Raw genomic sequence first — 23,417 nt, forward strand, 5'->3', positions numbered from 1 at the left:
TCCTGAGAGTTGTCTTATTCAACACCATCTTTTTTTTTTTTTTTTAACAGCTGAGAAAACTAAAACCCAGAGTTTCTGACTTTCCCAAAGTCATATAAGTAGCAAAATCAAGGTCCTCTATTCATCTCTCCTAAGCATTTGTGTAACATTTGAATGTTTTTCAGATTGTTTTCATGTTCTTAACTTATTCAGTTTTCACAATATCTCTGTGCAGAAAATTACTATACCCATTTTGCAGATATGGCATAGAAGGGGTTCCATTTCCAGCTTCATCAAACATTTATTGAGCTCCTGTTCTGAGCCACATTCTGTGCTAACTATTGGGGAGATGTCAGTGGAAAATGAAAATGTTTCCTTACCTCGAGGCACTTAAAATCTTGTACAAGAAGAATAAGAGAAGTGTGTTTGGTTATATAATAAAAAATAGATATATAACAGAAGTAGTACAAGCGAATTATTTATGAGAGTTTATAGACAGGAGAAGACCAAGCAGCATAACTTAAAATGCTCTCTTTTTTTATCTCTCTGAAAAGAAATAAAAGAGAGAGAGAGAGAGAAATCAATGGAATTGCAATTTTGAATACTATGAATTTAAAACCCTATAATTGTCTTAGTTTCTAAAAGGAATCCAAATGGAAGGTTGTCTGCATCACTATTGTGGGATTTGGATTTAATTCTTGCGGAGTTAGGTGAGTTGGGTGAGTTAGACATGCATTAGGGCAAATAAGTAGTTGAAGATATACAATTAGAAGTACTTATTGCTTTGAAAGACTTACTGTATGGATGGGGAAAATGTCAGGTGAACTTTGTTTTAGTTTTCATTTTCATTGAGACAACATCAAATGTTAGGATCCTCTGTGAAACTGACTTGTATTATGAAAACTAAACAAATGTGATCAGTAAATATTTATTCAACACTTTCTAAGTCGGAAATAATATGCCTCACACCAGGGTTACACAGACTCAAAAAAAGGAAACATTTCCTGCCCTTAAAAAGTTAGAAGATGCATCATGAAAATTAGTATGGCATCAGAAAATGGAGGAAAAGAGGGAAAGGGGTCAGGAGGAGGCAGCATCTGAACGAAGCCTTAAAGATGAGGATGAAGTACAGCTAAACATGGGGAACAGCTCACCCAAATGCACAGAGAAAGGCAAGGTTGGAGATCTAAGATAGGTTGTCTGGAACATACATTTAATTAATGGGGAGTTGTATGAAATAAGAATGAAAAGGGAAGTAGGAGCCAAATTGTGAAAATCTTAAAATGCCAGATTGAGGGTTTTATATTTTCTCTTAAACAGTGAGGAGCCATTGTAGTATTTTGAGCATGGGAATGATTGTATAGAGGATACTTTGGAGAAGGGAGAAAATAGAAGAAAGAAAACCAGTTAGGAGATTGTCACAATAGTTCTGGTGACAGTGAGGGCCCTAGCTAATGTGGTAGCCATGGGATAGACAAGAAAGGATATGACAGATATTGGGGAAAGATCATTGGCAACTTACTGGATGTGGTGAGGAATAAAGGAGGAAGAAGAGTTGAAGATGACTCTGAAATTAATAATCTGAGTAACTGGAAAAGTGGCAATACTATCAGCAGGGAGAAGAAGAATTCCATCTTAGGTATGTTGAATTTAAATTACTGACACCCAGGAGACAGTGTCCAACAGGTAGCTTGCAATGCAGGTGGAATTCAGGAGAAATTGAAGCTGGATCTATATATATTTAGAGAAACAAAGTGGACCTGGATACAAAACCCTGTGAGACCAAACATCCTTGCTAAGGTGAAAAGAACCTGAGAATAAAAGGTCAGACAGATGAAAGTAAAAGCAGAGAAATCAGTTCAACCAGGAAATTGATGAGTGAAATTTCATGTAAAAAAACCAAATCTTTAGATTTTTAGGTACGTGGTATATAGTATAATTTTAGGATTCAACACTAATCTTAGAGTCAGAAAGCTTTCTTTCTGCCACTACCTCCTACAAGCCATTTCCCTGATGAGAATCTTCTAAAATGGAGATGAAAGATAAAATCACATCCAGAATGCTTTGGTGAAAGCAATATAAAAATGTAAAACATTCTTTATTTATTAATTGTGATTACAGGACATTTTATTAGCTACATTTAATACCAAAAAATTTTAGGATAATGTTGGCAATCATGTGGTTGTTTATTACATTGATTCCAACACCCTGGCCCCACAAGTCAGTTGTTCTTCGATAGGAAAATATGGTTTAAGGAATCATTCCTATCCTGGATAGATTTTCTCAAGTGACTAGAATTATATTGATAGACTTCTTATAAAAGGCTAGAAGTTATCATCATAATTATTGTTATGTAATAATAGCTACAATTTATAAAGTGCTTTATGGTTTCAAAGCCCTTTAGGTGCATTTTCTTATGTGATTCTTACAACAAATCTGTGCATTAGGCACAGTTCTATAGGTAACAGTATCCCCCAGTTTGCAGACGAGGAAATTGAGGTTCAGCAAGATTAAATGACTGGCCCCAAATCACAAAGGTAGTGATTGATAGGCCTTGGACAGGTCTTTCTTTCCCAAATGTTCTTTTCCCTATACTATTCCATATTGCTCTCAGAAGAAAATTGCAACATTCCCAGGGTACTTGGGGAAGGAGAGAATGAAATATATGAATTTTCATCTTTATCTTATCACTGAAATGAAGTAAAAATTCTGATAATATTTTTGCTCTCTTGACTCCCAAAAACCTTAAAGCAGTAAGTTGTTCTCCATACGCATATCCTAGGATCATACAACTTGAAAGAGACTTAAACATCTAATCTTTGAGAGAGAAAAAAAAAAATTTAAATTGGGATCAAATCTTGAAAGACCTTGAATTTGAGATAAACTGTTTAACCTTTAGTCAGTAGTTAATGGAGTTATTAAAGTTTTCTAAGTGACCATTTGTCATATTTGACCTCATGGCTCAGGTTAAAGCAAGAAACCTGTGTTCAAGAATTTATAGGAAATTTGGTATGCGGGAGACATGTACAAGATGAATGTTATTCTGTGGCATAGCAAGCAGACAAAAAATAAATTATCCACACTATATAGCAACACAAGAGAGATTATGCAACACACACACAAATCCAGGAAGGGAAAGACTTGGTGTAGGATCTGATACATGGAGCGTAGTGTCAGCAGGGAAGTTTTATACCATAAAGATGAGCTTTTTTGAGAACATGTTAAGAGAAGAAAGGGTATTCCTTCTCAGACCAAGAAGTGATGGGACAAAATTCCTTGGGTCATTTATTAATACCAGGCTGAGGTAGGGTAGTTTACAATATAGGACCAGAAATTGAGTTAGGACTTCAGTTGGTAATCAGGGAATCCTGATCATTTACATGTTTGTTAAGGATCAGGATGAATCAGGACAGTGAACATACAGAGGTTGTTTGTCATTGTTAATATACTTATGGTCATTGAGACTTCTTGATCTAAGTGATTTCATATTGAAGTCTTGAAACAATATATTTCAAGAAATCTTCGTTATCACAGCATACCAAACTTGGAAATTAAATACAATATCTATGGTAACATTTAAAGAGTCTTACAAAATGCATTCCTTATGAAAAGTTTGTAAAATATAATAGTATAAGTATCATTAGTTCCTTTTAAGAGAAAAGGAAATGGAGTCTTAGGATGATTATATCATATGTCCAGAGTCAAATATATAGTAAATTTTGGAATCAGGTTTTGAATCCAGATCTCCTGACCCCAAATCTTGCTCTTTCCCCAGTAGCAATCTGACTAATCCTGGCTTGATTTTTCCCTTCTGAATGTGAAGAGAATAATTGATAGGACACAGGCATGTATAGTTTTCCTGAGTCACCCTTGAAAAAACTAACAAGAGGGTAACCAAAGAGGAAGTCTGGGGCAAAGACATTGTGGCTGGCTGGCTGCCAAAATCCTAAACGGGTCTTGGGCATACCACCCCTTTCTTTGTGGTTAAAATGGTGTGTGTCTAAGTTATGGATCATGTTGTAAAAAAAATCTTTTTCTTTTTCTTTTTATGTATATGTACTTTTGAGCAGAAAAGAATCTGGTGTCAGATTTAAACATGTGTGAGTGAGTGATCAATATTTCAGCTTCTCATAGAAGGAAGCAGTCTTCTTTGTGCAAATAGTCACCTGTTCCATGCAGGGCAATAGGAATTAGACATGATTCTAGCCCTTAAAAGAGCTTTTTCATTGATTAGTTCTGTGAGGATCAGAAACACTAGGACCCAACAAAGGCTTTATATACCAGTACAAAGTACACAGGAGTGTACAAAGGAGGGAGGAGGAAGTGCTTTCTAAAGAAAAGTACATGAGAGTGTTCCAGAATCCATGCTCTTGGGATCCTTCCATGGATCTTTAGGAGCTTTAGAACATAGTTCATTTTATCACTCCAGCAAGCAACTGTCTGTCTCATCTCCTGAGAAAGCCCCTTTCCCCTAGGAATAATTCCATTTGGCGCTCACACTCCTTCCCAGCAGCACATTCATTCTGACAGTCCTCCCAGTTTGACTGTCAGTATCGCCACTTCTTTACCTCTGTGAACGTATACACTTCATTGAACTTCTTTGGGCCTCAGTTAACTCATCTTTAAAATAAAGGCATTGGTGACTGATCTCTAAGCTCCCTTCCAAGTTTAAAAATCTGTTATGGGCCAAAACTCTGAAACAAGGATTCTTACAAAGTGTTAAGTCAGTGGAATTGATGAGACAATGGTTATCTCGTTTAGCATGGTTCGGTATGATTGATTTAATCTTACAACAAATAATGGTTTCCTAGTGATATAATGATTGGTTTACACTCAGTGTAGGGCATATAAGCTAGGACGCAGAGCCAGACAAGAGAAGAAGACTGGAGGCAGGAGCTCAAGCTCTTGGAGCCAAGAAAAGAGAGATTCATTTCCATCTTCATCAGCCTTGTGGTAGCTGGCCTGTCCTCCTGCATTATCTCTACTGAAACCAAATCCCCTCCAAAGATCAGGCTGACTGGAGAAAGCTAGCTGAGCAGGCCATACCAATCTGCAGTTCACCAGCTACCATCAAAAATCCTTCCAGGAACACAAGTATAGTATAGTGGAAAAATCCCTTGAGTCAGGAGAAACCCAGTTTTCAGATTCCAGCTGTGGTGCTTATTAGCTTGGTGAACAGGAGCAAAACATTTGACTTCTCTGAGCCCCAGTTTCATCTGTAAAATGGAAATCATGCTTTTAATATCTGTCTCACATTATCTTTGTTGATGAAATTAAAATAAGGTAATGTATATAAATCATTCGGTAAACATCAAAGTGCTGTAGAAATTTTAGCTTTATTATTAGCTTGACCTTAGTTTGTTTATCCCCTAAATCCACTCCCCTCCCCACACTACTAATTTTCCTCCAGATCAATGGCCATTATTGTTCCTTATCTTCATTATTCTACAGAGGATGCTTTTACTTTGGTGGTTGGTGGTTTCAATTCAGTCATGTCCAACTCTTTGGGACTCCATTTGCCCTTTCCTTCTGCAGTTCATTTTATAGATGAGGACACTGAGGCAAAAAGGGTTATTAAGTATCTTGTCCAGGGTCCCATAGCTAGTAAGTATTTGAAACCAGATTTTAATTCAAGAAGACAAGTCCTCCAGAATCTAGTCCTGAAATTCTCTCCACCTTATCTCCTATTTGCCCTGTGCTTTTACTAAGGCAATCCCAAATCATGTTTGCTTTCTTGGTTATCATGTCATGTTGAGAGTAGGCCATTCACTTTCCAGGATTAGATAGAAATGTGGGGAGGAAAAGGGAAGGAGAAAAAATAAGAGTAATAATAAAAGCATTTATAAAGCACTTTAAGGTTTGACATTTACAAAACCCTTTTTAAATAATAATCTCATGTTAGTCTCTCAAAAACGCTGAGGCAAGTACTGTTGTTTTGTTTTACAGATAAGAAAATTGAGGCAAACATGCTGAATAATTTGTTAAGGGTCCCATAGCTAATAATTGTTTGATATTGGATTTGCATTTGGGTTCTTCCTGGATGTAAGTCTAGTGCTCTTTGGACTTTCCTCTTTGGACTCTCTTCCATCCTTATTCATTCACAAGGCACAATTGAACCCCATGCTATCCTTTCCCAAAATCCTCTCCATTTAACATCAGTCTCCAGATTACTGTCAGCAAGATGACCATTTTAGGGATCTGATTTCTGAAATTCAAAAGGTAATTTAAAGAGGAAAAATGAAAAATAAATTTTTAGAATTTGCTAGTTGTACCTAACCCCTTCATCCATATATTTACTTTAACTGTCTAGTTCACTGGGATCATACTATTATGATGAAGAACTATAACTTTTTTCCAGATTCCCTAGACTGACTCAGCGTCTAAGATCTGCTGTCCAGCAGAACAAGTGTAGTCTTAGCATAAGTATAGAGGAGCCTGAGAAGTCATGTTCCAATCTTCTTAATTAGTAAAATAATGGGGGGAAAGAAAAGATGTAATTATTGTGAGAAATGTCTGACTTATAGCTAGTGTTCTCTTTAGAAGTATAATTAAGAAATATGTGAAAAGTTGGGTGACTTTTTATGTAGTATTGAAAATGAGAAGTTTTCACTAACTTAAGTTAGATGGGACTTAAATAACAGTGCTGTTTCATGGGTCCTGAAGTATTAGAATATAGAACTAGAACCAGTGGTGGTAATTACTAGTTTTGACTTATCTAAAACTTTCTAATCAAAGATCATCCAAAAGTAGAACAAAACAAGTACCTTTCTGAGTTATAGTGAGTTCTCCTTCACCAGAGGACTTCAAGGAGAGACTATATACTTGTCTGACATGTTGTAGAAAGTCACAGGGACAGTTTGAAATAGATGAAGTCTGAAGTATCGTACTGCTCTGAGATTTTGTAATTTTTCAGTTTTAGATGTGTAAGCTAAGGAAGCTTAGAAGATCACATTGGACATAGTGAATTCATTGCTGCATGCTTCTCACTAGAGGGAGCCTTATCGCAGGTTTCCCTCCACACATAACATCTTGCAAGATACAGCAAGGACTGCTTTCTGGCCACAGTTCTAATTTGTTTGCATTTATTTTCCATTCTTCCATATTGATCTGTTAGGATTGTTTATCCATTTACCAACTATACAAGTGTTTTATATAGGTGCTTTCTCTGAGTATCATTTCAAAACTCAATAAATACTCAGACATTGGTCTTAAACCACAGTAGATCAGGGTTTAAATCTGACCTCTGCCTTAAGCCTTGTGGCCTCCCCAGAAGTGTTTAATGGGTGTCTTCCTACAGCTAAGAACCAAATAAATGTGCTTTTCTTGGCTGACACCCCTTGGGCAGAGTCCAAGACTCCGTTAATAGAAGTCCTAATTGAGGCAGGTTTAGATGGCAGTAGCATTGGAGGAGGGGAGCATATAGAATGTTAGCACTCCAGGCACTACTTCACATTTCTATAGCATTTTACTATTGACAAAGCAGTTTTCCTATGATAGCCAGGTAAGAGAGAGAATCTCCCATTTAATAGAGGAGGAAATTGAAGCTCCTAACAGTAAAGCCACAAGGATAGTTCCTAACAGAACAAGGATTGTAACCCAGAGACTACCAGCTCCAAGTTGGAAATTGATTCCATTACACTATACCTTATTATATCTAAATCAAATATCTACTGTGAATCATGGGATGATTTATGAAACAAATCAAGCACTAAATTTTATGATATGTAATTAATATAGAAATTCAAAAGAGCTAACCTAATTGTTTTATCTGTTGCATGACTTTGTACTAGCCATTCCTTAACTGGGCGTTCCCAAGGCTCCCTATATACTTTGATTTGATGACTCTCCAGCTCCCATGGGTTTAATTACCTTCTCCATGCAAATAACTGCAATATATTTTCCAGCATATCTAACAAGTAGTCATCCAGGCTCCTCTTAAAGACTTTCAGTATTGTGGAACATTCTGGAGTATCCATTATACTATTGGAGGAAGTTTTATACTGATGAAAAATTTTCCTTCTAAAACTTTTACCTATTGCTCATCACCTCAGATCTAAACTATAGTAATACTATTGGTCTCTCTTCCTCATGTCTCTCCCCATTCCAGTCCATCATCCACTCTGCTACCCAAATGAACTTCCTAAAGGTCACATCTGATCATTCTCCTCCTTACCATTCTCCTCTCTCCCCCATTCAGTAAACTGCTGTGATTTCTTATTACCTCCAGGATCCCATATTTAAAATCCTCTATGTGACTTTTAAAGCTTTCCAACCTCTTCCTCTCCTACCTTTCCAGTCTTCTAATATTTTACTTTTTATTTTTCCTCTGCATTACATGATACAAAGATGCTGTTCCTTGCATAATATATCCCATTTTCCAGCTCTGTGCCTTTTCACCAGCTAAATCTCCTGCCTCCAGACAACCACTTCTCTTAAGTCCCGTCTAAAATCCCCATTTCTACAAGAAGCCTTTTCTAGTCTTCCTTAATGCTAGTGCCTTTCCCCCAAGACTATATCTACTTTACCATGTATATATGTAATATATTGTATTGTAATATATTCAGATATATATATTACATATATGTTTGTTTATGTGTATACATATGTATGTGTGTAGTAGGTATGCAGTTGTTTGCATGTTGTTTCCTTCATTAGAATGTCAGCTTCTTGAGGGCAAGTTTTTTTGCCTTCAGTGTTAGTGAAGTCCCTGGCTCATATTGTTGTTTAATTGTGTTTGACTCTTCATGATCCATGGACTACATTGTCCATGAGGTTTTCTTGACAAGATGATGGAATAGTTTGCCAATTCCTTCACCAGTCCTGGCTCATAAGAGCTTAATAAATGGTTATTTGATGTGTTGACTGACTCCAAGACAAACTTTCCCAATTCTTTCCATCAGTTTTCTTGTAGCATAAACTTCAAATGTCTAATTATCCTCATTACCTTCCTTTGGACCTACTATAGTTTGACAGTGCCCCTGCCAAAATAAAGCCCCTGAAAGAATTGGGAGATAATATTCCAGATATGACCAGGACAGAAGAGAGCAAGACTCTTATTTCCTTTGTCCTGGTCACTACATTTTAAGAAATATTGCTTAAGATGATGGTAGTTTAGGGCTGTTATGTCTAATTGTGGACTTGAATTAAGCTTGTACTTTAAAAAAAGCTTGTACAAGAAAAATTTTGTAAGAACTTTGTACTTGTTATTTTCTGATATATCTGTGCATTTGTCCTTTCATCTCTCATAGATTAGCCAGAAGAAGTTGAAAAAGTATGAAAAAGAATATCATACTATGAGGGAGCAGCAGGCTCAGCAGGAAGACCCTATTGAACGATTTGAGGTATTATCCTGAGAAATTCAATGTCAAATCTGATCCAGTTGCCATACTTTATGTATTTTGTTTTATAAAATTGTGCCTGTTTTTTCTTTCAAATCATGACTAGCATTATTTATAGAGTTCACTGTTTTTAGGTTTAGGTTTCAGATTAAGCTTTCAAGAATTTATTTAGCAAAGCAAATAAATGAGCCAACAGTCGAGAATCTTACATTCCTGTCACAGTTAAGTAATAATAAGTAACCATTTGACCAAGATCACCTGATTTAATTAAATATTTCTTTTTGCAAGTAGAAAATTGGAAAAGGAAGTAGTTCTAGTCTTTAGGAGGAATCAATCCAGGATAAGGCAGGTTTCTGATAGGACTCCCAGAAATGAATCTTTACTTATGAAATGTTGTAGTGGTTTTCCCAACATTGGACAATTTGTGAGGAACTTTTTCTTTCTGTCATTTGCATGTTCATGCCTCCTTGCCTCCTAGCGGGAAAACAGACGCCTTCAAGAAGCTAACATGAGATTGGAACAAGAAAATGATGATCTGGCCCATGAGCTAGTAACCAGCAAGATTGCACTGCGTAAGGACCTAGATAATGTAAGTCTGACCCAAAGTTATGTGTGTGTGTGCATATATATATATTATGTGTGTGTGTGTATAGTTAAATATATAGTATATATTAAAAGGCTTATTGGTATATTTAATTTCTAGGCTTTTTTTTCTTAAATCATCTAAATCCTTGAATGACTTCTTAGTAGAAATTATAACCATTTTTCTACTCATCTTGTTAAATTCTTGCTCCTAGCTCAGTTCTGAAAATATTATCTTATTTATTCCCAGGATACATATATCTCTTTGGAATTTAAGTTCATCCCATCCACATACTTTACATACAATCAGTTCTACATACCTAATCTTGCTGCCTATCCTTTGATTTTTTTTTTTATGTATTGTTTTTTGGTTTCATACTTTATAACCAATAAAATTTGTCAGTACTTAAAAAGATTGATTTATTTCATTGGCATCAATGCTTCTTCTGTTACTGTATATCATAATACCTCCACACCTTTTTTACATAATTTTCATGAGTTAATATGAATAAAGTCATCTGCTGAACCAGCCTTCTGTCTCAAGCCACCATTTGTCTATGATAATCCGTGGATGACTGACAGACATATAGTCCATTCCAAATCCACTCAAAGCTTTACACCTTGCCAGATCCTACCAAAGCAGGGAGATCACATCAGCACTAGCACAGAGTCTGAGTTTGAATTAGTAATCGCAGTCATCTCCTGAATCCCTTTCACACTGGTGGCTTCTTGGTATAAAAAATGTTTAGCTCACTGTTTATCCTGCCTACTATATAATGATTAAATAAGGACTTCTAATAGAACTGTAGCCAAGTTCCCTCCCTGCCAGTTTGAAATTTGCTTTAGTAGTTTCTGTTGACAAGTTATAGACTCTACCTTTTTCCTCCCCCCGATTTTAGAACATCATCCAGGGGTAGCACTTCTGGCTCTGTGGTGGTCCACATTTAGCAAAAACTTCTCTGGAAAAATCGCAGCTTTTATGATTGTAGATATAGTTTAAAATTATGTTTCCAGAATTACTTTTATACTCAAAGTGGACCCAGCCACCTGGAGCTTCAAGGAAAGAGGCCTGGGGAAACTTGTTCTTTGTACATAGTTGGAGGCCCTTAGATAGCAGCTCCTGCTTGTGGTTATTTTGTCGTGTTAGAAGCTTGAAGCAAGCATCTGCATAGAACCAGGGAGAAAGAAATTGTGTTTTAAAGGCTGAGTTTTCCTCAATTCTTTCAAAACAGGATTTTCAATGTTATCAGACTCCAGGATGTTGCTTCATATTTGAGGATGGTTCCCCCTAGTTTGAAGTTGTGGCTGTTTGGGCTAATTCCCAATATGATGATCTTGAACCTCATACCCCAGGAAGGGAAAACGTTTCTTGGACTTCTGTGTGGCCTAGTGAGTGGTGTGAGGGGGTAACAGGTTAGCAGAGTGTTATGTTGTGTAATTAAGGAGGCCAGGAAGCACAGCCTATGTCCTCCTCTGTGTATATGGGGAAGGTTAGATTTATCCAGGTTTATAAAATACTTTTGCCCCTTTTGGTTCCTCATTTTTACTCTTACTTTGCATGAAGAAATGGAGATTCAGATATGTGAGGTAATTTTTCCCAGGATCATGCAGACAATAAGAATAATGGCAGGGTCCTCTGACTCCTAGACTAGAGCTTTTCCCACTATATCCCACACTTGAAATCCCAAAGCAGATTATGTGTACTGCTAATTATTATTAATAATCAGGTTGAAGGAAAATGTTCCACAAGTAGATAGAACTAAGTTCTATCTGTGAGTGAATTGGCTTTGCCTCTTAGATATAAGCATTTTATCATTTGATTCCAGCTGGATATAGCTTGAACCATTGTCTCTTGGCCAGAAATCTACAGTCTAATGGTAATATTACCGACCCATAAGTTTAAAAGTGGATCAAGGACTTTGTTCTTGACTTCTGTGCCAAAGAAGTGTTTTATTGCCAAAAGGGCAATATTACTCTTGGGTAATGATTTTCAAACTTTTCCTTCCACTTCTATAAAAAGGAAATAATCAAAGCAATAAACCAGCACCAAAAAAAAAATCTGATTTTCTGTTCCTAGCATCCCACCTGCAGAGTTAACCTGCAAATTAACAGTACTACAACACATCTATGATCTCAGCAGTGCATGACAGTATTGCAGTTATAGCATAAGACTTTAAAGTTATAAGCACACAGGATAAGTTGCAATCTGCAGCATTACCTACAGAAACCAGTTTTACCAGGCAGTATAGTAATAAGGACTGTTATACTCATTTTAAATATGAAGAAACTTAAGCCCAGAGAGATTAGTTAATTGGCTGGTTCGTAACATCAAAGTTAAAGAATCAGCATTCAAAGGTTAGAAAAGTTGGTATTAATTGATTTTTATGTAAGATTGCACTAGAAATAGAAATTATTCCTAAAATATCCAAAATACTATAGCAGCATGGTCATTCATTTCTGACTCAAGGACATACTAGTGAGTCAGAGAGAGAAACATCTGCCTGAACTTGGAGGTTTCCTTTTGTCAGTACCATGTCCTCTTCAGCTGCTTCAGATCAAGAGCACTGAAAATCTGGAGGAAATTTCTCAACACTGATTCTGTGGCTTTTCCTGAAGTCTAAAGCATAACTAAAAGGACAATAACGCACATTCCCCAAAATGCAGTCCCCTCATATTAAGAGGGGAAACAGCTCCTCATCATCTTACACGTAATTCAGTCAATGGGATCTCAGAAGCCTTTGAAAACTAGATAGGTTCTTTTTACAAGATGACCTAGTTTCCTTGGTACACTTGTCATTCAGTGTTTCCTTTTCCTCCTTTTCTCCCAATTCTCTCACTTCCAAAAAACAGAAAACTGATTAGCTGATACTAAGGATTACAGAATTTTACCCCCATTAGTAAAAATATCTTCTAGTTCTTTTGTCATTTCTTTCCCATTGGTTTCTTGAAGAGGAAAGGCACTGTGAATATAATAAAAAGAAATTCAGATTCATATCTTAGGTTCATATCTGTCATTTGTTAAGCAGGTTACTCTCTAAAAGGACCTATATATCAGGCCTGCCCAGTGTAAGGAAAGCATTTTGTAAACCCTTAAGTACTATAAAAATTTGATCTGTTGCTATTGGGCTTTTTCCTTGAATATCCTTAAAAGCCTTGGGACAGTAATGAGTCTGCATCTGTTCAGTTTTCTGTTTTGATCCTTGAGAGCTGCCATCATTTTTTGATACAGTCCCAACAATGTATACTTGCCTCTCTGAGGGAAAAACTGATTTATGTTACTGGGACGGGAGGAAATGATTCTCATTGATCTGAAGAAGGTTTTGGTGTGTGTTTGTCTGTTTCTCAAGGCAGCCATTAGTTGAAGTTCTCTAAGTTAGCATCCTGATTTGTTTGTTCTGGGGTTTTGGGGTTTTTTTTTTGGCATCCTTTGAATATACTCACCAAGATCTGACTGTGATATTTAGAAAGGACACTTATGGCCATGCTACCAAAAGAGAAAGAGATCATTCCCTTCCAACAAGGGTTCTAGTATAGTCGTTACTCATCAGCACTTTGACTTCAGTGGGATGCTGTGGGTGTCTGACTTTAGGAATGCTCAACACCAGAGAGAAGTCTAGACATTTATTTTAAAATGCTCATTGCTGCCAGGTTTTATATTCCCAAAAGTCAGGATTATTTTTATGTGATTTCTTCTCACATTCAGTAGTGCTTTTATCTGAGCAAGCTTTCTAAATATTGGAAAGGAAAGTAGGTTTCAGTTGTCCAGGTAATTATAGAAATTTTATAATGAAATTAGATAGCTTTCAGTATTTCTTACGTGAAAAAAAGGAGAAGTATTGGTTCTGTAGTGCAGATTTCCTTGATTGTTACTCTTCATTTCTTTTTCCCTTTATAGCTTGCACCTTATGATGTTTTCCCTGTTCTTACCTCTTTCTCATCTCTCATGCATAGCTATTCACTTCTTTTTTGTGTCTCTATAATATAATTTGCATCTGGCACCTTCTCTTCATTACTGCTAAATTTTTGCAGTACACTCACCAATAAGTCTTTGTCTCTCCCCAATCAAATGGACCTTCCATTTGTTATTAGACCAATCTTCATTATGTATACATAAATGGCTGACCATATTAATTCCTCTTTTTAAATAATTTTTAGTGGCTTGCTATTGACATGAAAATCCACAATCTGGCACAATATGACCTTTTCTATATTCATATTGTCAGCTCTCCACCATGTATTTTATGTTCCATCCAGACAGAACTACTCTCTGCCCCACCTCTTAAAAAATACTCTTTCTCTTTCTTGCTCTGTGTGTGTGTGTGTGTGTGTGTCTGCTTTCCCATATCCATATGTTTGCTACTGTTTCTTTTGCCTCAAATTAATTCCCTTCCTCCTCTCCTGTGTCTGTTGAATTCCTACCAGTCTATTAAGATGTCACTCACACTTTCTGTCTCCTTCTAAAATGTGCATGTAGAATTTGAAGTTTAGTTAGGGAAGGAGCCTTAGTATCTTACACACTTAATTATTTTCAGCCTTATAGATGAAGGTCTGTATCTTTTAGGCTCAATTTCTCATGTTATTTTTTTTTCTGATGTTATAAAACTTGTTCATTGACTCCTTTGAGTGTCAGCTGAATTTTTTTTTTTCCAAGCAGACTATTAAGACTTAAAGTAAAAAGATACACGTTTTCACCCAGAAAAATGAGTGGGAACTGAAAAGTTCCAGATCCTCTCATAATCAGGTGAAAGAAGTCAGCAGAACAAGTTGAAGTCAGGAGGAATGGGTCTGCTTTCTCATGAAAACTACTTTGCACAGAAGCAGGAAGCCCAGGATCTCATCTCTGCCTTGCCACTCAGCAGCTGTGTGACCTTTAGCAAAAGATTTCCTTCTCCTTTCTTGGCTTCCATTTCCCTGTCTTTAAATTGAGCGTTGAACAAGGTGATTTTTCATCTCTAACTTTACAAGATTCTTTGACAACTCTAATGCAATATGTCTGTGTTGTAGGCAGAAGAAAAAGCAGATGCCCTGAATAAGGAGCTGCTGATGACCAAACAGAAGCTGATTGATGCAGAGGAAGAGAAAAGGCGGCTAGAAGAAGAGTCTGCTCAGGTGACTGGGGTCTTGACACCCTAACCTTCTTCTCCTTTCCTTCCATTCCCAGCCTTTCTGCCCTTGGAAAGCAAAGGAATGTGGGCGCAGTGGGGGGAAGGGAGGGGGAGAAGAGCAGGGAGAGTACTGGATTTGTGGAAAAGAGACTTGAGTTCAAGTTCAACCTGGGTTACATAGTAGCTATAGCCATGGAACTTTAATAGCTATGTCACTTCTCCAATCTTAGCTTCAGACTGCCTCATCTGGGAAATGAATTGGGACTGGGAACTCTCCAAAGTCATTTGTAGTTCTGACATTCTATATTCTAAACATTCCTTGTTTCAAAATCTTTTTGACCCTTAAAAATCAAACTCTAAGCTTCCTCTCAGTTGTTTGTACTTTGTCATATTGTGACTGAGGACAAAAAAGAAATCATTCAGAGCAAGTACTGTTTTTCCTGTTGGCACGAGGAAAACCTGAGACAGCTGGATTATGTTTCTCTCCAAAGGCCCTATTTATTATTTACTGCTGAAAGCCTAATGATCCTCAATAATTCAAACTGGAAAGGAGATAGTAGGTCAGTGTCCATTCTTTCATTTGCAAAGAAGAATTACTAGAGCGCAATGTTTGTTTCTCTAGAGGCTTATGTAAAATGACAGGAGCAGTGGACGAGGAGTTTTCAGGAGACTCGGAGCCTCACTCTAGAAGTCTCATCCCACCTCTGTGGGTCTTTTTCATACGTGAAATTTGGCCTAAGTGATGTTTGAGGTTCCTCCCAATAATAACATTCCTGACTTTGAGATAGATACACAGAAAGGGAGATGTGAAGGTTCTTGTTGATTTGGCTGAGAACCCATCACTCTCATGTGGCTCTCTTGTACCGGCAGTGCAGAGCAGTGTCTTCTTTTGTGTGACTCTTGTTCACAGCCTCTTGGAGCCCCTGAGTAGGGGCGGGGATGGGGATGAGGGTCCACCAAACATATTGAGGCCTTCTATTAAGGTGTTTACAAATGCACATGTATACAGACAGTACTCTGTCAACTTCTTCAGCCTACCTCTTCCTCTGTGGCTGCTCCATCTTTTCAGATTATACATCTCATGGAAAATCCATCTTGCATATACCTCCTTATGTACAAGTTAAAATTCACTTATTTTGAAAAATTCTTCCGAGTTGACCCTTGGGCAGATGGACCATAACATTACTGGTGTTATATTTTGGTTAACTGGGTGAGTATATTTTGCCATTCATCCTCATTCTTGGCCGTTTCTTCATTTATTAACACCTCCTGACAATTCAGGGAAGAGAGAGAAAGAAATTAAATACTGGCCTTATTTTATCTACCCCTTAGACCTTGATGCTTACAGCTGAGCAAGGCTGAAAGACAATATATGAGCTATTGTAGATCATGCCCAAAACTTGAAGCTAAGTTAGATTTTCTGTATTATCCCAGTCCTTCCCATTCCCTCTCAACAGATTGTCCCCTCTGACCTGTCCACTCTTTCATTTATTTTCAGTCTCCTTTTCTCTGCTAACTCCTCCCTACAACCCACAAACACACTCTCATCTCCACTACCCTCAAAAAGCTCTCTGTGATCCTTCCCATCGCCATCCTATAGCAGCTTCTTCCACTTTGGCATCTCTTTCCCTAAGCCTTCACAGCCTAGTTTGTAGCCTCATCTTTCACCTCTCTCCAGAGTTCCTGCAGATTTCTTAGGTGCCAAACCCCAGGCCTTTTCCTCAGTCCTCCCTTTCCTTTCCATCTGCTCCAGTACTTTCCCCTGATCCTCTCCTTGTGAGGTCTGTGGGACGCTATCCTCTCCAGGTGTCTGTCAGTCCTCACAATGTTTTGCTGAGACTTTATCCAGGTCAGAGTGTGACCCACGAGACTCTGTCTGAGACCTCTTCCTCCCTCAGTACTACTTCCCTTGAGGATCTCATCAGCTCTCATAGATTAAATTAAATCACCTCTATCCTGATGATTCTCAAATATACCTATTTCTTCCCAGCCTCCCTTCCTTGCTATTCCTTGAGTAACATTCCATTTCTTGACTCTGGGCATTTTCTCTGACTTTTCCCCCACGTCCAGAATGCTCCCCTTTTTATTTTCACCCACTGGCTTTTTTCAAGCTCCACATAATTTTCCATTTTCTAAAGGAAACTTTTCTCACCTCTTAATTTTAGTACCTTCTTTCTTATTTTTTCTATCCTACTTTTATTTCCTATTCCAATTTTCCTCTACAGTTTGTTTGTACATATTAGTTTCCCCTATGAAATGATGAGTTCTTAAAAACAGGGACTGTCTTTTGCCAACATTTTTGGTGTCCTTAGTATACAGTAGGCACTTAATAAATGTTTACTGACAGCTGTGGTTTGAGCTATTAGGTGCTCTCCCCTCTGATGATTTGAGGAACAGGAAGTTGACTCTGCCAAAAATTGACAGTAATAACACCCATTTCCATAGTGTTTAGAGGTAAATGCAATAGTCTAACAACAGACCTTAGGTAGAAGGAATATTTTCACCATCATTATTATTAATGAATGACTCGTTTATAGAGAACTTTAACATTTCCAAAATGCTTTCCCCTCAAATTCCTAGAAGTGCATAAATGCAATTATTATCACCATCTTCATCTTACTAGTGGGGAAACTAGAGGCCAATGATGCATAGCTTTGGACTCAGTCCCATGTCTTCTTTCTCCAGGTCTGGGGTATTTTTGTCTCTAGAGTTCTGCAGAAGAGGTCATTTAGTTCTTGGTGATGAGTATATGCACAATATCAGGGCTTTGTTTATTCCTTGTTTACTTTTTTTCCAACAGCTGAAAGAAATGTGCCGCCGGGAGCTGGACAAAGCAGAGTCAGAGATTAAAAAAAATAGTTCCATCATTGGTGATTATAAGCAGGTAAGTTCCACTGGTCCATTGATGCTGCCTTCTTCTGTAGATATAGAATATTGGCAGATATTTTCTTGGGGAAACCTGGTCCTCTACTCTCTCCCTATAAGTTCTGAAGTAATAATAATGTTCTGTTTCTACTGTGCTTGAGGTTTCCAAAAAGCTTCCCTCATAACAATCCCATTAGGAAATTTTTACTGTTAGTTCCATTTTACAGATGGTGAGACTGAGACTCAGAGGGGTTAAGAGACTTGATGTAAGTAGCACAGATAGTTAGTGCTAGTAGCTGACATTCAAACAAAGGAGGCCTGTTGACTCTAAATCCTGAGCTCTTTGCACTGTCCCTTGCTGTCTCAGCTTGTAAACTCTTTACCTATCTCTGCTGTTACCACTGCTTAGACACACATCTAAGGGAAGACTCTTAGCAAATTCTGTCTCTCTTTCCTCTGGACTGACTTGATTTCATGTACATAAATATCTAGTAGTTGTATTTTCCTTTGCTGTGCCTCCTTATTCAGCTTTGCAGATTTAACATCTTTTCATGAGTCATCCAGGCTTTACATTTAGGGCACATGAGAGTATTATAACACAACTAAGGAAACTTACATTCTGAATGATCAAATTTTTATCTTTTTCCTGATACCCCACAAATGTCAATCTTGTTGCCCAAAAAATTATCCCTGAATGTTATACTGACCAACTTTGGCCTTGAGTGAATTATAAGTTAATTGCACTGTTTCAAATGTTTCATGGATTGTGTTCCCTTAGATTTGTTCCCAGTTGAGCGAGAGATTGGAAAAGCAGCAGTCGGTGAATAAAGCAGAAATTGAGAAAATTCGAGTAAGTGAATTTCTTTATTATATTGTTAGAATTTACTTTTGACTTTTAAGGCAAAGTGTTTCTGAACTTTATTTACAGCATTTCTTTATTCATTATAGACTACTAAGCAGAACAAACCATAGCAATGACATTTTCCAGTCATATGGAATAGAAGTGAAATTAAGAAAATTGTGTGTAAACCTTACTTCCCCTTGGGGTAGGACCATGAATGCCTTATTATTGGGGGTTGTAATGTTAAAAGGCCGTTGGTGAACAGAAACACAAAATGTCAGAAAAAGAATCTACCTAAAAACGTAACATATTACAACACAGAACACTGTTAAAGATGAAAAAGACTGTAGAGTATATAATGCCAGTGCTCAAAGGGGACCTTTTAGAATTTATCAAGTCCAGTTTCCTGACTAACAGATTATGACACTAAGACTTAAAAATACTAAGTTCACCATGGTCTCAGAACTGATAGATGCTAAGAGCTAGAAATAAAACTTTTATGCTTGCTATCCAGTTCTTCACTATTAGGTAACGACTCATCTTTCTTTTCCACACAATTAGCAGTCAGGGAACTGTTTTAACTCCCAGCTTTGTCAGAAATTCACTATGTAGCCTCGAATAAGTCACTTCTTTGTTTTCCTCATTTATCAAAAGAAGGACATCTAAGATCCCTTCTAGCTGTCATTTCTATGACAAATCAAAAAAGATTATTTCAGATAAGGTAGAATAATTGAATTCAAAGGGATATCACATAGAAATTCCTCATAAAAATGGAAGTTGTTACTTGTGTATGTAGAAGAAGTATATTGTATGTGTGAGTCTGTTTATGTGTGTACTATACTACACATGTATGTTTCTAACAAAGAGATAGTACTATCCTCAAAAATTTAAGAGTTACCTCCATACCAAAAGGAGTCATAGGAAGAGGAAAAATTGACAAACTTATTATTTCAGGAGATTTCAGAGATTTCCCTCCTGTAGGGCTGTGAAGTTATAAGGAAGGGTTGCCAGTCAGGTTGGGAGGACCCAAAGAACCTGAGCTATCTGAGGATCTCTGGCTTTGGTCCAACTCAGCCATGAACAGGAACAGTCTAAAAATGCTGCTGACAGTGGGTCATTTCTTTGTAAATGGTCAATCCAGGACTTTTGAACCCCGACTCTGATCGTACTTGGGTCATTAGGCCCCTCTGTTTTCTCATCTATATAGGGGTTGGACTAGATGGTCTTTCTAACTCTGAATCTGTGATCCTACAGTGATTTTGTGTTTTGCAATCTCTTCCAGCCCTAAACTACTACTATTTTTTTTTTTAATGTACCAAAGCAAAGTATTGATCTGCAAAGATGTGTTAACTGCTTTACTTCTTCAGCTCAACAGTTAGTCATAGCTACGTAACATTCTAGGCATGTAGAAAATACCTGCTCACATTGCAGAAAATCGAAACTTTTAATTTAATTTAGGTTCCAAGTATGTGACTGATATTTGAATCCATTTTCATTTACACTTTATATTTGTCTTTTAGTTCTTATGTTTTTGCAATTTTACCCTTTCATGGAACTTTCTTTGGCTGTCCCTTTCAATGAGAGTCTAGGCTTCTCACTTAACCTTGCTTTTAAAAGCTAACTTGCCAGCAGACTTATTTTTTTTTAATTAAAGCTTTTTATTTTAAAAATATATACATAATTTTCAATGTTTGCCCTTACAAAATCTTGCATTTTAATTTTTTCCTTCTTTCCCCCCACCCTTTTCCCTAGACGGGGATATTCAATGTATGTTAAACATGTGCAATTCTTCCATACATACTTCTATAAATATCATACTACACAAGAAAAATCAGATCAAAAAGGAAAAAAAAAAAGGAAAGAAAAAAAAATGCAAGCAAACAACAACAAAAAGATTGAAAATGCTACATTGTAATCCATACTCAGTCCTTCCTCATACTCCTGTCTCTGGATGCAGATGGCTCTCTCCATCACACGTCTATTGGAATTGGCCTGAATCACCTCATTGTTGAAAAGAACCATGTCTCACATGTTGATCATCCTATACTCTTGTTACTGTGTACAATGTTCTCCTGGTTCTACTCACTTCACTTAGCAAGTCTCTCCAAGCTTCATTCCTTTGGCCATTCTCCATCTGATGGGCATCCATTCATTTTCCAGTTTCTGGCCACTACAAAAAGGGCTGCCACAAACATTTCTGCACATGTGGGTCCCTTTCCCCTCTTTCTCTTTGGGATATATGCCCAGTAGAGATACTTTTGGGTGTGCAAAGGGTACTCAGAGTTTGATAGCCTTTTGGACATAGTTCCAAATCAGCACACTGTTATTTATGTCTTCCAACTATCACTTTTTTTGGTGGCTCTAAATGAATAGCATCTTGTTCTCTTGGTCAACTAGTTTAGTTTTCCAAGTTTTTTTTATATTTTCAGTAGGGTCTCAACTATGTGATAGCAATCAATCAATAAATTTTTACTATGGCCAAGCACTATCTTAATCCCTGGGGTAGCTCAGCCCTGATGTTCTATGTCCTAGTGTACCTTCCAGTTCCATAACTTTCTATGCAAGGTTTCTTCCTCCTCTGATGTTACATACTATGTCTATGTTGAGTTATCCTTTGCAGTTTTGCTGCAACAAGATTCTAGGTAAAATGTCCTTCCAACCATACTCTGTTCTCCATTTGCCGCTAATTACAGAAGAATTCATAATTATATATGGAATTTTTAACCACTAGCCATATTAGAAAGGTTGTGTTTTGGAAGATTACCTGGAACATAGAAATGGCCTCACTATATAAAATTACATATTGCTACAGTTTATATCAAAACTTGATTTGCAACATCTTAGGAAAGGATTTGTCTGATAACTGAAAGAAGTTATCCCCTGGTTCCTTCACTATGTGGCTGCTTCATGAAAGTAATCTAAAATAACAAAAAATGACAGCAATCAATGCTTAAAGGGTTAGTGGAAGGACAGGTATTCTAAATATATTTTTGGTGGAGTGTGAATGAATTGTTACAAACATTTTCAAAAGCAATTTGGAATTTTGTGGAAAAAGTAACATTTTAAAATTTCCATGGCCTTTGAACTAGATTCCATTTTTTGCTTTAATGACCCAAGAAAAGAAGTCTCCATATGTACCAAAACATTTATAAAGAGTTGGGCAACAAAGTATCTCTTCACCAGCTGAAGCATGGCTAAACAAATTGTGGTACATGAATGTCGTGGAATATTATACTAAACGAAAAGATATATATCAACAAAGCCAGGAAAATTACAACAATATTAATGGAAAGAACCACCATATACCAAAACACTCAAACTGAATGGAATGAAATTATAAATATCCTCAGGCCTGAGGGGTAGGGAAGCCCACAGGTGTTAGACATTTCATGTCTAACATGACCTTTCCAACAAATTGATCTGTTGAGCTTTTTTGCCCTACATATAAAAATATTGTCATGTGAATATGGAAATATGTTTAGAAGAATTGCACATGTTTAACTTATATTGAATTGCTTGCTGTCTTGGGGTTGGGGGAAGAGAGGAAAAAAAATTGGAACACATTGTTTTGAAAAGGTGAATGTTAAAAACTATTTTTGCATGAATTTCAAAAAATAAAATATGATTGAATTTTTTTTTAAAGGTTGTCATGGGGATGGGAGAGAGGGAAAGATATTTGAGATAACTATGGTGATGTGAGAAACAAAAATATCAATAGTTGTATTTTTTTAGAAGTTGAAAAAAGTAATCCCTCTTTTTCCATGGGCTAATCAAGTGATACTGCCCTTAATTCTGGTTTCAGCATAAGGTGGACGACTGTGAGCGCTGCAGAGAGTTCTTCAACAAGGAAGGGCGTGTGAAGGCCATCACCTCAGCCACAGAGACTTCTGATGAAGATACCGATGAAGAAAAGGAGACGCTGAAAAACCAGCTGAGGGAGATGGAGCTAGAACTGGCACAGACCAAACTGCAGCTGGTCGAGGCAGAATGTAAAATCCAGGTGAGTCCTGCCACTGGGCCAAGTAAGCCAGGTACAGACTGAGGCTTGTTCAAGTTATGAGGAGGACATATTCAGGACTTGGCCCAGAAGCCAAGGATGATTTTTTTGTTGGTTAAATAGTACGTTTTCATACTGTATGATGAACCCAGATTGATTGCCCTGTGGTTTTTCCCATTTTAGTGATAGAAAAGTATTATCCACTATCTCCCAATCTCCTTCCTTCTGTGACAAAAGACAGATTTGGAAGATTCTTTTCTCTTAAAGTATGTTATAGAGTAGGAGTTTAAATCTCATTGAAATGTAGAAACCAAACTTTATCCTGCACTTACATAACCTTTATCATGATTGTGTTTTACCCATATTGGTATAATACTATAAGCCACATCCTTAAAGATAAATAAAGTCACTGAGATGTGCTATACATAAAGTTTTTCTACAAACCAAATTTGAAGAAGGAGAAGAGAGAAAACATGGCTGTATTCAGATTCATGTGGTATCAGAGTTATTTGTACATGTTTTTTATCTTTTCTGCATTATAAGGGATGAATTACTGGAAATGAGAGCAGAGGCATTGTCTTCTCCATTTTTGTGTTTCCTGCCGGGTCTTGAACATAAAAAAAAAAAAAAAAAAAAAAAAAAAAAAAAACCTGTTTATGTTTAACTGAATGAATGGAAGATTCACTGCATAAATTGAGCACATGTATGTG

At 37.0% G+C, this 23,417-nt stretch overlaps 2 protein-coding genes across 6 annotated transcripts in view; one reads left to right on the forward strand and one right to left on the reverse strand.

The window, feature by feature from the left end:
* The window catches only part of RABGAP1 (RAB GTPase activating protein 1), a 195,086-nt gene that overhangs the window by 167,718 nt on the left and 3,951 nt on the right, over positions 1 to 23,417 (forward strand). For 4 of the 5 annotated variants that reach the window (XM_074293000.1, XM_074293001.1, XM_074293003.1 and 1 more), the window contains 6 exons: positions 9,228 to 9,320; positions 9,796 to 9,906; positions 14,904 to 15,008; positions 17,805 to 17,888; positions 18,648 to 18,719; positions 22,513 to 22,710. In XM_074293000.1, coding sequence (XP_074149101.1) covers positions 9,228 to 9,320; positions 9,796 to 9,906; positions 14,904 to 15,008; positions 17,805 to 17,888; positions 18,648 to 18,719; positions 22,513 to 22,710 — 663 coding nt within the window. Of the gene's footprint in view, positions 1 to 9,227; positions 9,321 to 9,795; positions 9,907 to 14,903; positions 15,009 to 17,804; positions 17,925 to 18,647; positions 18,720 to 22,485; positions 22,711 to 23,417 lie in introns of those variants that run through there. The other variant, XM_074293002.1, reaches the window with a different exon arrangement.
* STRBP (spermatid perinuclear RNA binding protein) overlaps positions 9 to 23,417 on the reverse strand; it is a 179,982-nt gene continuing 156,573 nt past the window's right edge. The window contains exon 18 of the mRNA XM_074293014.1: positions 9 to 16,273. Coding sequence (XP_074149115.1) covers positions 16,257 to 16,273 — 17 coding nt within the window. The 3' untranslated portion in view covers positions 9 to 16,256. The remainder of the gene's footprint in view (positions 16,274 to 23,417) is intronic.

The sequence above is a fragment of the Sminthopsis crassicaudata genome, chromosome 2, assembly GCF_048593235.1.
Source record: "Sminthopsis crassicaudata isolate SCR6 chromosome 2, ASM4859323v1, whole genome shotgun sequence".
Lineage (NCBI taxonomy): Eukaryota > Metazoa > Chordata > Mammalia > Dasyuromorphia > Dasyuridae > Sminthopsis > Sminthopsis crassicaudata.